General features: G+C 35.2%; 1 protein-coding gene across 3 annotated transcripts in view; it reads right to left on the bottom strand.

Annotated features, from left to right (window-relative positions):
• The window catches only part of LOC130441021 (zinc finger protein ush), a 190,434-nt gene that overhangs the window by 20,568 nt on the left and 152,276 nt on the right, over positions 1-17,590 (bottom strand). Inside the window, exon 1 of one of the 3 annotated variants that reach the window (XM_056774470.1) lies at positions 13,738-13,964. The exons of the other annotated variants lie outside the window; for them this stretch is intronic. Coding sequence (XP_056630448.1) covers positions 13,738-13,834 — 97 coding nt within the window. The 5' untranslated portion in view covers positions 13,835-13,964. Of the gene's footprint in view, positions 1-13,737; positions 13,965-17,590 lie in introns of those variants that run through there. 3 annotated transcript variants of the gene reach the window in all.

Raw genomic sequence — 17,590 nt, 5'->3', positions numbered from 1 at the left:
TGCCGACGAGCATTTTTTTGAGATCATAGAATAGTCAGTAGTCACTGGGGGCTAAATTTGGACTATACGGTGAATGAGGAAGTGTAATTCTTTCAATTTCACCATCGTTTTGATCGACTTGTGAATCGGTGCATTGTCTTGGTGAAACAGTGGTTTCCTCTTCGACATATAAGACCGATTTTCCCTAATTTTTGCATTCAAACGATCCAACAACCTTATGTAGTATTCGATATAGATTGTCTCTTCCTTTTGGAGATAGTCGTTGAAAAATATTCCATGCGCATCCCAAAATACTGAAGCCATAACTTTCCCAGTTGACTGTTCTGCCTTTGGACGTGGTTCATCGGCTGCAGTTCATTCAGATGATGATCTTTTTGACTCCAAAGTGAAGTGGGAATCCATGTTACAACCATTGTCACATATCGATGCAAAAAATCTAAATTACGTGTAAACATGGCCAACAATTACTCTGAATTATCAATACGTTGTTGTTTTTGATCGATTGTGAGTAAACGCAACACTCACTTTAAAAAAAGCTTTCTCATGATCAAATGTTTCTTTCTTTGCCAAATTTAACACCTCACACAAATTAATGAATTAGAAAAACCCGGAATTCTATTCTATTGCAAAAAATTTGCGATGCTTATTTGATTTTTATCGGTATCGCTGTTGATTACGCATTTTCAAATATTTTCAAATCTTCCAGTTAAAAAATAGAACAAGTGATGTTTCGGTTATTTTCGAAGCGACCTACATACGTCATTGGTTCTAGTTGACAAGCGCAAAATTTTCAATAAACAAATAAACCTTGAAAGGAGCAGGCAGTCGGTTTGGCGGCCTTAAGATCTCTAAGAGCTGTCGTTCTAGCGACTTTAAGTTGAGTTGTACCGCGGCCAAGAGATTTTTCCCGCTGCCTAGTTGCTTATTCGGGTACTTTAGCGGATTTCGCAGCGAGACAAACGAATGCCTGGGATTGTAGTGCAAAGTGCCTTGAGAGTCAAATTGCCTTTTAATGAATCAGGCTTTTCTCCTGAAATTGTTAAATAATTTTTTTGTAGCGGTTCGTTCATTCGCCATACTTAACAGTTGAATACACAATATTTATATTGATTTTTGAAACTTATTAATTTATTTTAGTATATTTTGTTAAAAGAGAATAAATTGCAACACACCACAATCCACAATTAATTATATCCCCGATGATTAATACATTCGAAAGTTCGGAATATATATTAAAAAGAGTACACTTTGGTGTTTGATTTGCCACACTTCCACTACGAAAACTATTTTTTATGGTATAAGTTTTATTGCTTGTTCATTTAATTTGACGGAAAATCCTAATTTGGAACTCCTTCAGATGTTAGTAACCCCTGGTGGACCACAGCTTCGTGAAATATTACAATGATGACATTTAACAAACATAATTAGTCAAAAACGATCAATTGAAGAAAATGCGATTGTTTGAATATGATAAAAGAAACGGACATTATTTTCCGGTCCCCTTTTGTATGAAACAACGCGCCGTTCCTGTTCAACACAAAGTCGCATCACACTAATTTTCCCTAACTAAAACGATCTGATGCAGTATCAATTTTCTATACCATTAGTTACTAACTATAATATCTGTAATTACCAAATCATCTTCCATCATGTCGATATGATCTCTCTAAGTATTATTGTAATGTATACTGATAATCGCAATTACTGTTACTAAACAAATGATGGAATAGTAACCACGACAATGGAACTATATGCTAGAGAGATCAATGTTGAAAAAAAAATCATTCTTATCCGATGGACAAGTCTAATGCTTGTTTCAAGTCGTGATAGATATATCAACATGGTGATCAAATTACAAACTAAAACATCACAATAATTTTATATTCCTTTATACCATAATGACATTCTTATCGATTACGTTTTTAGTATGGTCTAGAAGTTATCTTTGTCTTCTGTGTCGCGCCAAATCACAAATTTATTTACACAATTTGTTTATCGTTGCCTCTTGGAAGTTGATAGAGAAAAGAAATTAAATACTACTACTTAAGCTTGATCCACAAAGCTACACGAGGGAAAGCGAATGCGATAGTGTGAGATGTGCGCTCGTGTCCCCTCGCCTCGATTTGTTATAGGCACATAATGTGGCTGACTTGAATCACGTCCATTTTGTAGTAGAGTAGTGAGCTATTGAATAAATCGAGAGTGTGGTTGGGTGGCATTCCTCCAAGACTTCAGTAGAGAGCGTCGAGGATGCACCTCATGATAATTAATTTCTTTATATAGCCATTGTGGTGTATTAGGGTGGTGCTTTGCTTGTTGAATCGTCTACGATACCATTCAAAATTTGAAAATCGTCGTGTTTCATGTAGGTAGCCTTCGCTTTCTGAAGACGAAACTCGCGAAACGGTTCCGGAAATTCGAACAGAAATCAGTTGAGATTCAATGAAATGGGAGTCAAAAAAATGTCAACTTTAAGCGAGGACGACGTCAATGTTATTTTCAGATTATACATATCCAAGTAAAAATTTTGTTCACAACTGCGTGAGAATCTCAAAGGACCTTATTAAATAACAGTTTCGTTTTTATCAATCCAATTGTTCATTAGGAGTGGCTGACCAAATATTTCCTTTGTTTTTTCAACTGTTTCATCAATATCTTTTGTTTTTGAAAACATATTCAGAGACGAGGATGTATCGATATCTAGTTAGCCTAGACCAGTTCCATACATAAACAAAATATTGCGTTACCATAGCAACGAACAATAAATTATTAGAAGTGTAAGTGTAAAGTTTGACGTCAAAAAAGCAAACCAGAGTTACGCAGGAAATTAAAAGAAAAAAGATGTCCACCGTAATTGTGAAAATTGAAAAATTGGAGTATGTAGCCATCATCAAGTACCTATCTGTATTTAAAATGGTACAGAGGTAAGCGACGATATGCTTAATACCCTTGGTGATCAATGTCCTTAATATGCGACCGTGAAAAATTGGACAGCAAGCTTCAAAAGAGGTAAATTTTCCATTGAACATGATGACCGATCGGGAAGGCCAGTTTCTGTGTCAGTACCCGCCAATATCGATGCAGTTCATGACATGATTTTATCAGACCATAGAATTGGGCTAAAACGGATATCTGAAGCACTGAATATTTCATAGGAACGCGTTCATCATATCACATCAACTTGGAAATGAGAAAAATTGCTGCAAAACGGATCCCCAAATGTTTGAATGTTGAACCAAAAGCGTGCAAGGGTAGAAGCATCGCATTCGATCTGTGCTCGATTTGAAAACGATGTAGATTTTTTAAACCGAATTGTTACTATGGATGAGACTTGAGTACATTTCTACGATCCAGAAAGAAAGCAACAATCGATGGAATGGCGACACTCTGGTTCTCCAAGATCTAAGAAGTTTCGTGTCCAAAAATCAGCTGGAAAAGTTCTTGCTTCAGTTTTTTGGGATTGCCGTGGAGTAATCATGATTGATTTTTTGGATAAGGCTAGAACAATAACTGGAGATTACTATTCGACATCACTGACCACGCTACGTGAAAAAAAATTAAGAGAAAAGACGCGGAAGCTATCCAAAGGTGTTTTGTTTTTGCAGGACAACGCCCCTGCACACAAATCTCATGAAACCGTGCAAAAAATTCGTGATTTATGGTTTGAATTACTAGAACTTCCCCCTTATTTACCAGATTTGGCTCCGTCCGACTATCATCTATTTACTCAAATGAAAAAAAGTTTAAAAGGTCATAAATTTTTTTTCCAACGAGTGGATAATAAACGCTGTGGAGATCTGGTTTGAAGAGCAAGAAGAAACATTTTTTTTGAAAGGTGTAGGAGACGTTGCAGGTTCGTTGTAATAAATGTATCCAATTAAGAGGAGAATTTTTTGATTAATAAAATATTTTGATATTGAAATTTTGTTTGGTTCTATAATAGAGTAAGATTTTTTCAATATATCTAATAAACTAAACAATGACTGTTTATTTCATTTAACTAAGAACAAAAAAATTTTTCTCATATGGTTAGGACTCAATTGGACACAGTGTATATACAAAAAAGTCTATTTCATAAGAGGATAATAAAACTGATACTCCACACGGTAATCTCGTGACAATGATAAATTGCATTTAACAAATTTATATCCAGAGATACAAGCAGTTCGTCTACTCGAAAAACGGCAACTATACATATTCATCAAGAGTCAGAAAATTATTGTCGTCTCTATCGCACTCGTGTCTTAATCCGAACGAAGCGCGCCACCAGAAAATATTCGTTATAACACCTCACGAGTTCTCTGATAACACTCGATCTGATAAAATGCTTATATATCATATCACAATGGCACAGCAAAAATGATTACGTTTCTTCCTATATCACGCTTTGCAGGGTCGGTAATGTGAATCACGCTCTGCCGGTTCTTACACTCTCTTCTTTACCCACTGATTTATATATATTCCACAGCAAATACCTCATAACCCTATAAATCTTCCACCGCGTGATATCCTCCTATCTCAATTTTACTTACGTCGATTTAGAACAACTCTTTACGTTACTATTACTAATATTGATGGCGCTTTTTTAGTCATAAATTCCATTTGACAATTTAAGTTTGTTCAGAACCATAACATGAATACTGAATACTGAAAACTCTGTTTTGTAAATAAAACATAAACAGTTCAGTAAGTTTCCCATTCGATAAAGGGAAAATTCCATTTCTATCAACTATTATCTACACAGAAGATGTTATAGTAGATATTTGATATTTTTTTGGCATTGGCAACACTGTCTGTTTACTAACCTTTCGGTGTAAACTTTGTGTTGTTGCGTAAATCCCCTAAAACACCTCAGCGCGACATGATTTTCGTAACACAGGCGAGAAATAGAAATACCCGTCCAATAATAGAAAAAATATTTATTAAGCTCTAACACGTACCACTTTTCAATACCAGAACTGTTTTATTCAGAATCATAAACATGAAAATTAGTGTTTAAAGAAGAAGTTAGTTAACCATCCACCACACAGCACCCAATAACTTTTTTCCTCTCCCACTTTAAGAACAAATTACGTAGTCAACGCTTTACAACACCAAAAAACTGTTTTTTCGCTTCAAAAAGCAATCTTAGAGCAGAATATTTAAAAAGAAACTGTGAAACTAGAATCGATTATTTTTCATTAAGTCACAAAATATGAAATATCAACGCTCGTACTTCAAAAATTTGACGTTATCGTCGTCGACAGCTAAAGTTCTGATCGTTTGGTATATTTGAAAAAAAAAATTCGTAACATTTTTCAGGATATTACGTTGAGTCCTAGTTAGATTACTAAAATGTTTTACTCTCATATATTGGACCAATTCGTCCGTAGTAGTTAGAATTTAGAAAAAAATAGAACATGGGAATCATCGGAATTCATTAAAAATCAATAAATAAGAGATTATAGAGCTTTATGGATATAAAAATAACTGACCGGTTGCTACTTTCGACAAGATTAGAATAATACAAAAGTCCCGTCTCTATGTCAAAACTTTTTTTCAGATCTGATAAATATGATGAACAACTTCAATTTACACAGACAAATATTTCTAATCTAAATAACTAACTACCCGTCATACGTCTTTGGAACTTTGAATAAATAGTCTACCGAATTGACCGAATAACAGTCACTGATTTGATAACGCTAAAAGCACCAGATAGCGGTCATATTCAAAGCACCTTACGTATCAACTACATATTTTGTTAATATATTCTCAAAGATATAATCTTCGAGACTGCTTTCCAAGTAATACGAGGTGTTGTTGATATATTCCAATCAAAAAAGCAGAAGAAACTGCAAACTTCACTAACACAGTCATTTTTGATCAAATTTCACTATTACATGCCTCATTTTGGCCAAATTAAACTCAAATAGGCTATTTTTTGAGTTTTATGAGACGCTAATTTGATCACACGCGTTTTTTGTTATTGTGGTAACACTGATAAACATGTTAGATGAACCAAAATTACGTAAAATAGTAGAAGAGGCCATAAATAATTTGCTTACCAAAAATTTCGATTCAGGCGACGCTAACGATGTGCACTGAGTAAAAATAAAAAATGTCAAGACTTGACGATTACCTGTAAACAATTTAGCAAGGTTATGATCCTAAAGAGTCCAAAGTTTTGGAATCTGATAATATTAATCGTTTTATTGCTGAAGCTTCTTAAAAACGTAGAGTTCATAACGAAAGTAGCTACCTTGTATGAATTTCTACATTACAAAAATTCTTATGGCACTTCATCTACTTCAGAGGAGCCACTAGATGGCTCATATTATTATGGTATCTACGCTTAAAACAAAATGCTACGTTTATTTGCCCAATATCTGAAATTACCAGATTCTGAGCGTTATACTGGACACTGTTTTCGGAGATCCAGTGTCAGTCAGTTGGCAAATGCAGGCGGTGACTTGGTTACTAAGAAACGGCACAGAGGTTACAGATTTGTTGCAGAAGGCTACATTGAGAATTTTATTAAGAAAAAAGTGGAGGTAGCTCAAGTGTCATATACTATGACATATTTAAAACTTTACTTGATTCGACAATAACCAAATACAAGGGCATACAAGTCATTCTATAAGACGTAGTTTTATATTTATGAAACTTCATTTTTTATGTAAATAGCAAGCACCAGAAGGTAGACCCTTTTACATTCGAGTGGCGGGTCTAGAGATGCATGTAGATATTGATCTTGAACTTCTGTAGGTTGAGGTGCTCGGGAAACACGTGTCTTGGTAGCTGATTCCACAGGCTTGCACTTCTCCAAATAAATGAGTCCTAATAAAATGAAGTTCTGATCGTCTGCAAGCGAACTCGGTGTTAGTGAGCCACGTCGGCGGCCTTTCTTTAATGCTCTAAGTTTTTGGTCAACTCTGGATCGCGTATAAGTCGAACTGCTCTCTTCTGTATTGAGTTGAGCATCCTAATGTATGGAAGATTTCTTCTAAGTAATTTCGTTGTTTTCTTGTACGTATCCTGGTACATCATGTACTGATTTTCGAATCCACATTTACAAAACCATGATCAGTAGAATTCTCTACTTTCCTCCCAGTGCGGAATCAACACAGTAGACATAACTTATTGTTATGGTCCTCCATTACCTCATCCTCCTTGGTGTTGGTCTCAGATTACAAACTTTTGTTGTGGGATCTAGCTTTGTTGATTTGCTATGTAATAGAGCTGCCTAGAGAAGAAGTACTGATTTTGACACTGGTACCAGTGTCACTATTCTGGTTTCACTACACTACTAAGGAGCAATACTGTCAATTACAATCCAAAAGGACCTCTAGACCTTGAATCCTCCCAAAGACCTGCACTAGTTTGTGTTTTCTCTATTCTTAAACCTCTAACAGTTTACATAGACCAATGTAAATGGAGCAGACCTCCAAGTGTACGAATTTGGTATATAACTTTTTGTTCTTGAAGAATGCGCCAAGTTTTCGGCCACGCGACGATGCTAGGAAATACCGCTTCCAACCGCAACACTCACCAAGCGATTTGCGGTGATGCGATTGGTTCCTTCAAAGTGGAAAATCACTTTTCCGTTAATGCGCTCTCGTGATAAACTATTATAGCAAACAAGTTTTTATATTGTTAGCTTTTTACACATAAATAAGAATAATTAACGGCGATGGTTTGTGTAATTCGATGTAATATCATTAGAATATGATTTGAAATTTGACCCTGGCAGCTACTTCCATGTCAATATACAAATAAAATCGTCGTTTTTTGTTTACATGAAACAATTGATATATCGGTTTTCAATTTTCCGATGGAATGATAAGTTTCCATTTACCCCTCGTATAAAAGTGTGTTTGTTATCTTCGAAAACTACTTTCAAGAGAATACACGTTACCACAGCGGAATGTTATAATATTGGTATCAGCGGTATCAGCTCCCTTACCGATAGTGACAACTTTGCAGTGCCTTCTATGGGATGGGAAAACTTGAGAGATATTGAATATTTATGATTTTAGTTATAAAACAACGTTATCCGAACTCCCTAAAAGTTAGTAAACGATCTATATAAAATAACAGACATTAAACATGTTGCAGAAATATTGAGCTAAACATTTTTTTCATTAGGATAACACATTGCTTCTACCTGTCTTTGGACGTATGCTAAGTTGAAATTGTCTTGAATAATTTTCATAATTGAATATATGTTTCATGATTTGACAATGCAGTTTTATTTTTAGACATCAATACGATGTGATAGGTTAAGACCTAAATTGGATCTTTATCAGCTCCAACGGACTTTTAATAATTTGTCGAGATAAAACTTAGTATCAGTTACGCGATTTGTTTAATGAGGGACGTCCTAATATTACAAAGAACGTGAAACTTGGTATTATATGAATGGAGGAAGACATACCTCAACGAAGGAATCAAAACAGTATCCCCCTATATTTCCAGAGCCACCTAGGGTTTCAGAAAACATGAAGCTCAATGTTGTAAGAGTTGAAAACATATCTCAACGTTAGGACCAATATATAAGCTCCAAAATCTTCCAGGAAACGTGAAATTTGAGGTTGTATCAAGTGTTGAAGACATATGAGAACTGTCAGATTAATTTAGTGGCCTCCAAGATCTCCAAGACGTCCTGGAGTTTCCGAAAACGTGAAACTTGAAATTATATTGAGTGTTGAAGATATATCTGAATGGTTGGATCAATATAGTAGACCTCAAGATATCCTGAGGTTTCAGAGAATGTTAAACTTGATATTGTATTGAGTGTTGAAAACATCCAAGATCTCTAGAACGTCCTGAGGATTCAAAAAACGTGAAACTTGATTTTGAAGACATATAAGAATTGTCAGATCTATAGAGTAGCCCCGAAGATCTCCAGGCCCTCCTGGACTTTCTGAAAACGTCAAACTCAAAGTTGTTTTGAGTGTTGAAGATATATCTGATTGGTCGGACCAATATAGTAGACCTCAAGATCTACAGGATTTCCTGAAGTTTCAAAGAATGTTAAACTTGATATTGTATTGAGTGTTGAAAACATCCAAGATCTCTAGAACGTCCTGAGGATTCAAAAAACGTGAAACTTGATTTTGAAGACATATAAGAATTGTCACACCAATAGAGTAGCACCGAAGATCTCCAGGCCCTCCTGAGCTTTCCGAAAACGTCAAACTTGAAGTTGTTTTGAGTGTTGAAGATATATCTGATTGGTCGGACCAATATAGTAGCCCTGAAGATCTCCAGGCCCTCCTGGAGTTTTCGAAAACGTTAAACTGGAAGTTGTTTCGAGTTTTACAGATATATCTGATTGGTCGGACCAATATAGTAGATCTCAAGATATCCTGAGGTTTCAGAGAATGTTAAACTTGATATTGTATTAAGTGTTGAAAATATCCAAGATCTCCAGGACGTCCTGAGGATTCATATAACGTGAAACTTGATTTTGAAGACATATAAGAGTTGTCAGACCAATACAGCAGCCCCGAAGATCTCCAGGCCCTCCTGGAGTTTTCGAAAACGTTAAACTGGAAGTTGTTTCGAGTTTTACAGATATATCTGATTAATCGGTTCAATATAATAGACTTGAGCATTTAATTTAGCTGAAGCGTATTCTGTGTTAATTTAATTTTTAAGTTCGGAATTCAAAACTTATTTTAGTATTTATTTATTCCGAATAAAGTGTGGGCTCTGTATATAAATTTTGAAAAAGTATATCGGATGCTATCGATCCAATTCAATCCTATTCAAATCGTGTCGTTCTGTCCCGTTCAGATACTGACGAACAATGAATATAAAATGATCCAAAAATACAGCAAACTGAAAATTGATCTAAATTGTAACAGTCGGTAGTCGTACATTATATAACATAAATATCGAATTCATTAATTTCGCATTCGTTGAATATGTGAAATACCGGAAATATTATCGGGAGTTTTTGAATGTGGTTTTGGCGAAGAGAGTTTTAGAAGTATGTACTAATGGTAGATCATTAGGGCGCAGGTAATCTGTTCCGAGTTTTTTTCTGTACGAAAAGATAAAAATAATAAATCACTGGCTGTTTCCACGAACGCTTTTCTCTTCATGCAATTCTGATAATGGTTTATAACCGATAGGGCCTGCTGAAATCTCATAATCTCGTGATATATGACGCCAGACATAATATCGATAATAATACTGAATTTATTATTTGTTCTTCATGTCGTTTAATTTATAATGTAGTATACACATAATTTCATATTAATTACGGAAAAATTTTTAAAAACTTGGGGACCATCATCACTTTAATTAACTTCCAATTTACTTATTCGAATCGAAATCGATCAGTATGACAACAAGAGCGTTAAATCTACAGCAATTCAAACGATAATTTATCGAACTAAATTGTAGTTTTCCAAAAAAAAATCGAGATAAACCGTTTTTACCCCGAAAACTCACGATCTCACCCTTCCCTTTTCGTAAATTAATTTTCCTTTCATTTTTATTGTATTCTCTTTCTTTTTCAATATGTTTAATCTTACTATTATTATTTTCTACTTCTACCCTGGTAGAAACTAACAATAAAATAGATAGTAAAGTAAATGCAATCGAGATAAAGTACCTACGAAAAATAGAAGGGAAAGTAGGATGAATAGAATAAGAAATGAAATTACAACAAGAAACAATCCAAGAAAACATAAAGAAGAAAATCTTAAACTAGTTTGGACATTTAACAAGGATGGACCAAGACTGACTAACAAAACGAATGTGGAAAGCATGAACGATACGAAGAAAGAGAAGGGACAGTCCAAAAAAAGAAATATGGAATAAACAAATAGCAGATAAGGGAAAACAAACGCGAAAAATACGTTCATAAAACGTTCACACGACGTGAAAGGCCGTCCTGGGGTTTCCAAAAACGTGAAAGTTTTGAGCGTTAAAGAAAAGACCAAAAGAGTAGCCCCGAAGATCTCCAGGTCATCTTGGAGTTTCCGAAAACGTTTTGAGTGTTAAAGATATATCTAATTTGTCGAACCAATATAGTAGACCTCAAGATCTCTAAGACATACTATAGTTTAAGAGAATGTTAAACGTGAAACTTGGAATTGTATTACGTATTGAAAACATGTAAGAACGGTAAGACCAAAAGAGTAGCCCCGAAGATCTCCAGGTCATCTTGGAGTTTCCGAAAACGTTTTGAGTGTTAAAGATATATCTGATTTGTCGAACCAATATAGTAGACCTCAAGATCTCTAAGAAATCCTGAAGTTTAAGAGAACGTTAAACGTGAAACTTGGAATTGTATTACGTATTGAAAACATGTAAGAACGGTAAGACCAAAAGAGTAGCCCCGAAGATCTCCAGGTCATCTTGGAGTTTCCGAAAACGTTTTGAGTGTTAAAGATATATCTGATTTGTCGAACCAATATAGTAGACCTCAAGATCTCTAAGAAATCCTGAAGTTTAAGAGAACGTTAAACGTGAAACTTGGAGTTGTATTAGGTATTGAAAACATGTAATAACGGTAAGACCAAAAGAGTAGCCCCGAAGATCTCCAGGTCATCTTGGAGTTTCCGAAAACGTTTTGAGTGTTAAAGATATATCTGATTTGTCGAACCAATATAGTAGACCTCAAGATCTCTAAGAAATCCTGAAGTTTAAGAGAACGTTAAACGTGAAACTTGGAATTGTATTACGTATTGAAAACATGTAAGAACGGTAAGACCAAAAGAGTAGCCCCGAAGATCTCCAGGTCATCTTGGAGTTTCCGAAAACGTTTTGAGTGTTAAAGATATATCTGATTTGTCGAACCAATATAGTAGACCTCAAGATCTCTAAGAAATCCTGAAGTTTAAGAGAACGTTAAACGTGAAACTTGGAATTGTATTACGTATTGAAAACATGTAAGAACGGTAAGACCAAAAGAGTAGCCCCGAAGATCTCCAGGTCATCTTGGAGTTTCCGAAAACGTTTTGAGTGTTAAAGATATATCTGATTTGTCGAACCAATATAGTAGACCTCAAGATCTCTAAGAAATCCTGAAGTTTAAGAGAACGTTAAACGTGAAACTTGGAGTTGTATTAGGTATTGAAAACATGTAATAACGGTAAGACCAAAAGAGTAGCCCCGAAGATCTCCAGGTCATCTTGGAGTTTCCGAAAACGTTTTGAGTGTTAAAGATATATCTGATTTGTCGAACCAATATAGTAGACCTCAAGATCTCTAAGAAATCCTGAAGTTTAAGAGAACGTTAAACGTGAAACTTGGAATTGTATTACGTATTGAAAACATGTAAGAACGGTAAGACCAAAAGAGTAGCCCCGAAGATCTCCAGGTCATCTTGGAGTTTCCGAAAACGTTTTGAGTGTTAAAGATATATCTGATTTGTCGAACCAATATAGTAGACCTCAAGATCTCTAAGAAATCCTGAAGTTTAAGAGAACGTTAAACGTGAAACTTGGAGTTGTATTAGGTATTGAAAACATGTAAGAACGGTAAGACCAAAAGAGTAGCCCCGAAGATCTCCAGGTCATCTTGGAGTTTCCGAAAACGTTTTGAGTGTTAAAGATATATCTGATTAGTCGAACCAATATAGTAGACCTCAAGATCTCTAAGAAATCCTGAAATTTAAGAGAACGTTAAACGTGAAACTTGGAGTTGTATTACGTATTGAAAACATGTAAGAACGGTAAGACCAAATGAGTAGCCTAGAAGATCTCCAGGTCATCTTGGAGTTTCCGAAAACGCGTTTTGAGTGTTAAAGATATGTCTGATTTGTCGAACCAATATAGTAGACCTCAAGATCTCTAAGAAATCCTGAAGTTTAAGAGAACGTTAAACGTGAAACTTGGAGTTGTATTACGTATTGAAAACATGTAAGAACGGTAAGACCAAATGAGTAGCCTAGAAGATCTCCAGGTCATCTTGGAGTTTCCGAAAACGTTTTGAGTGTTAAAGATATGTCTGATTTGTCGAACCAATATAGTAGACCTCAAGATCTCTAAGAAATTCTGAAATTTAAGAGAACGTTAAACGTGAAACTTGGAGTTGTATTACGTATTGAAAACATGTAAGAACGGTAAGACCAAATGAGTAGCCTAGAAGATCTCCAGGTCATCTTGGAGTTTCCGAAAACGCGTTTTGAGTGTTAAAGATATGTCTGATTTGTCGAACCAATATAGTAGACCTCAAGATTTCTCAGAAATCCTGAAGTTTAAGGGAACGTTAAACGTGAAACTTGGAATTGTATTACTTATTGAAAACATGTAAGAACGGTAAGACCAAAAGAGTAGCCCAGGAGATCTCCAGGTCATCTTGGAGTTTCCGAAAACGCGTTTTGAGTGTTAAAGATATGTCTGATTTGTCGAACCAATATAGTAGACCTGAAGATCTCCAAGACATGAGGTTTCAGAAGAAGAAGGAGAAGGGACAGTCCAAGAAAAATATGGAACGAAGAAATAGCAGACATAGGAAAACAAAAGCAACACACAATAAATGAAATAGTGGCACAGAACAGGAAAATATGGAGGAAATACATTTCCGGTGCATTAGAGAGGGCAAAAGGAAAAATTGTACAGTTTATTGTATATTATGCATTAAATTATGTAAATATGTACATTTTTGAAATATTTTTTTATTATTTACCCTTCAGGAATTTCATTTAACAAATGTAATAGACTAAGGGATTTATGATCGCGCGTGCAGCAGTTTGTCCACTCCATAATTGCTTAAGGTTTAAAGGAAAACGTTTACCTTCGATTATAGCCGGCAATCCTTCAAACTCCTCGCCAAAATAACGGTTTTTCAAATCACCGAAATGTTTGTAACTCTTACACGCGGTATCGATCATTTTAATCTGTTTTTTCACACATAATTCACTTCACTTTTGGTATTTATATAGTACATTTAAAATGGAAAAACGGCAGTTATGTCGCACAAGACACGCTACAATGCTTAACATAACTGTACAACTTTTGTTTACCTTTATATAACTTTTCTTATCATTATATTCATAACAAGAGATAGAAAACTGATAAGGACGGATCAGATATGGTTTGGTGGGACTACAAACCGACAAAAGCACCAACCGGTGATATAATATTATGGCCTTTATATTATATTAATATTGTAAAAACTGGTTTTTGAACAATGTTTTTCAACGTACATTTAATTTTATTTAGATAACTAGTAGTCAACATAAGACTTGTGTATTTGAATTAGTAATGTCAGTGAAATCAGTGACATTCAATAACCAATTCATCAATTCATAAGTTTGATTTTGATACTAGTTGACAGCATTCCGCGTAGAATTAGTAAAAGTAAGCATCCGATTCCGAGAACCGAGAAGACGAAGCGAGGTTGCTGGTATGATCTTTAAATCGCTGTTTGTCCACACAACGTCTCTCTCCGAAAATGCTGCCACATAGGTGGGTTCGCTTGATCGTATCCTTTATGGAATACTGCTTTTTAGCCTTTTTAGTCGCAGTACGTTCAAATCAAAATATGTTTATGGGATAAAACTGTAGAAGATTACAAAAAGACATTACAATTGGTCGAAGGCACATCCTCATGTTTGTGTCTTGACGTAATTCCTATATAGACATCGGTTCGAGCGAGCTTAGTTGTGAAAATAATTCCAGATGATCGAGCTATCAACGCGGAGGTGCATAGTGGATACCTGATGCGTATGTATGAGATTTTATTAGAGAAAGATCCAGGTATAGCCAACCGGAAGCGGGTTCTCTAATAACCAGACACATTCTGCGAAAATAAGATCGAAGAACTTGGTGGTATTGAGTTCCTATTACATCCATCATTTAGTCCGGACCTCGCATCGTCATATTACTATTTATTCATATCCATGGCGAAATTCTTGATGCAAGAAAATTTGAATCTAAAGAAGATGGTTTCACCAAGGTGTCAAAGAGCTTGCTAAACGTGTTGTGCTTTCTTTCTGTAAAATTATAACTGATTTTATGAAGACATCCTTCATATTCATAGTAACCGAATTTTTACACGCGTATATGAGGGATAATGTATCTGATTAATTCTATTTTTAGTTTGTTATATAGTTAGAACAAAGGTAACGTTTGGTAACAATCGTGTCTGATTGGCTAGTGATTATAAAATTTTAAACGAGATTTTCTTTGTATATTAAATATTATTCCAATGAACTGGGTTTTATCTATTCTCTCAAAACTGATAAATTGATTATTTCTATATAATAATAACAATATTCAAATTTGCAATGTTTGATGAAGATATGAGACCGAATCATCCGATATTTTTCTAGCTAAAGTTGATTAAACTAATTATGGCTGATTTTAAAAAAAAAATCGATATCCTTAATTGCCGACATCACCTCTTCATTAATAGAAAATCTCCGAGCCATTGATGAAACAACACTGTCTTCTTAGTCAAATGCGATCGTTTCTGCTTGATGTCTTCGTTCAAATGTTGCGATTAGTTCGCATAATACCCGCTGCTGATGGTTTTTTCTTTTTCAAAATAATCAATGAGAATTATACCACGCGGAAGCCAAAAAATCTACGCCTGCAGACAGTACAGTCTTTGAAGCCGGTTCTCCCTTTTCAGTCCATTGTTTTGATTGTTCTCTTGTTCATGGTGTGAATTGATGGACCCACGTTTCATTCATGCTTATGAAACGTCGCAAAAATTCCATTGGAAACATCTTCACGACGCTGTTTTATTCCATTGCGATCCAATCTTGTGCACAACTTTCTCATGTCCAAATTTCCAGTTAATTAGCTTGTTGAAATGACTACTAACTCGCACGCTTTCAGCCGACGATTTTCCATTACCGTTTTGTGGATTTTCTGGAGTCGTCACCTCATTTGGTCGGCCACTGCGATGCCGGTCTTCGCAGATCGTTTAAACTCTACTCAAAGTAGAAACTAGTTTAGCTTTTATATTGTTTGAGCTAACTCATTTCAAATAAAAGAATTGTATCTGATATACTAAACAACGTCTTCAAACTTCAAACTGTATAGATTGTGTACTTTTTCAAGCAACTACCGCCATCTTTACTTCAGGTCAGGTACTTCTGGGACCATCTTCGTGATGTCAAAACTTTTGTCCAACCTTGTAGCTAAAGAAATTATTCAAATTAACACCGATTCGAATTTCTAGATTAGTACTTTTCAGAAATGTCACTTTAAGTGGAGTTAGTCTCAATTCTCGATCAATTTTGTGATAAATAGCAATTCAAGCAAAAGAAAATTTTTCGTAAACCGGTGCAATCAAACACCTAGGAAAGAAATCAAATTGCTTCGGTATATTTGAAAAATTAATAAAATCATTGTATAAATTTTGAAAATATAAAGAGAATATGAGGCGAAATATCCGGTTTGCGCGATGACCATTTAATTTTCCTCGTTTATCAGAGTACGTATTTTGCAAAGTTAAGATAATTATGTACTCGATTCGAGTGGCGTAGCATCGTCTTGTTGGAAACATTACGTCAATATTACATTTTCCAAAGTACAATTTCACTATCTAATTAACTTAATTTGTTATCTAACGCATTAAATTTAAATAACACTCGTCATCTACATGTTCATGATCTTATAATTGGTCTACGGAATCAAATAAACACGTTCCAAAAATGTACAAGTCGATGTAGTTTCTACTTGATGTAAGGCATCGACCGCTTCTTCAGGTGTTGACCTCGCAATTTATTTTTACCTTCTGGAATTAGAATCATTAGGTGCCAAACGGCGGATGAACCATCAATTCCATATTTTAACTGTTCAAAAATCTTTTTGTTTGAACTAATGTATGAGAGCTCGCATTGCCGTGGTGGAGAATGATTAGTCTTCTGCGATTGGTTTCCCTGAACACGCAAATAAATGCTGGTGTACCATTCAGAATAGACGTTGATCTAATAAAACGGTGGTAAAATGTCCAGTTATTTCGAAAAAAATACAGGCGACCATTTGCTTCGAACTGCTTCGCGAACAACTATGAAATACCCGTACAAGGCACGTCGCTGGTCGCGATCTTATAGATGTCTTTGAAGCGACGCAATTGAATTTTTGAGACCCAAGTGTTCATGCAATATTAGTTTACGCTCAGCATCGATGTTTTCTGGCTCAACAGCCTATTTTAGACGATGTTCACGAATATTTATCCTGGAGCGAAGTGCGACCACGATTGAATTCTGAAAACCGACGAAACACGGTGATTCATCACCAAAATTCGAAGCGAGTAGATCGGGCACACCACGTCGAAAGTAATAGAAAATCATCGCACGAAAATGTTCGTGACTTAATTCATTTTTTTGACCAAAATTAATGTTTCAAGTGTAAACAACTCAAATAGCAATCGTATTACATACGTATTCATACCAGTGTTGCCATATCTTCTCTCATCCATTCTTGAATCGTTTTTGTGATGTTTCGGATCTTCAGTTTTTTCAATAGACGGCTTTGAATTCTCGACTGCTCAAGTCTGACTACCCACGAATAAAAAAAGACTGTTTTTGATCCGTTTTGACATAACTTTTTACGCATATAGTATACATTTCAGACTTCAAATGTTAAGTTTGCATTACAAATTAAAAAAAAATTAAATACACACGACGTTC

Source organism: Diorhabda sublineata, chromosome 3 (assembly GCF_026230105.1).
Source record: "Diorhabda sublineata isolate icDioSubl1.1 chromosome 3, icDioSubl1.1, whole genome shotgun sequence".
Taxonomy (NCBI): Eukaryota; Metazoa; Arthropoda; class Insecta; order Coleoptera; family Chrysomelidae; genus Diorhabda; species Diorhabda sublineata.
The sequence above is the reverse complement of the archived record's forward strand: the minus strand, read 5'-3'. Positions and strand labels throughout refer to the sequence as shown.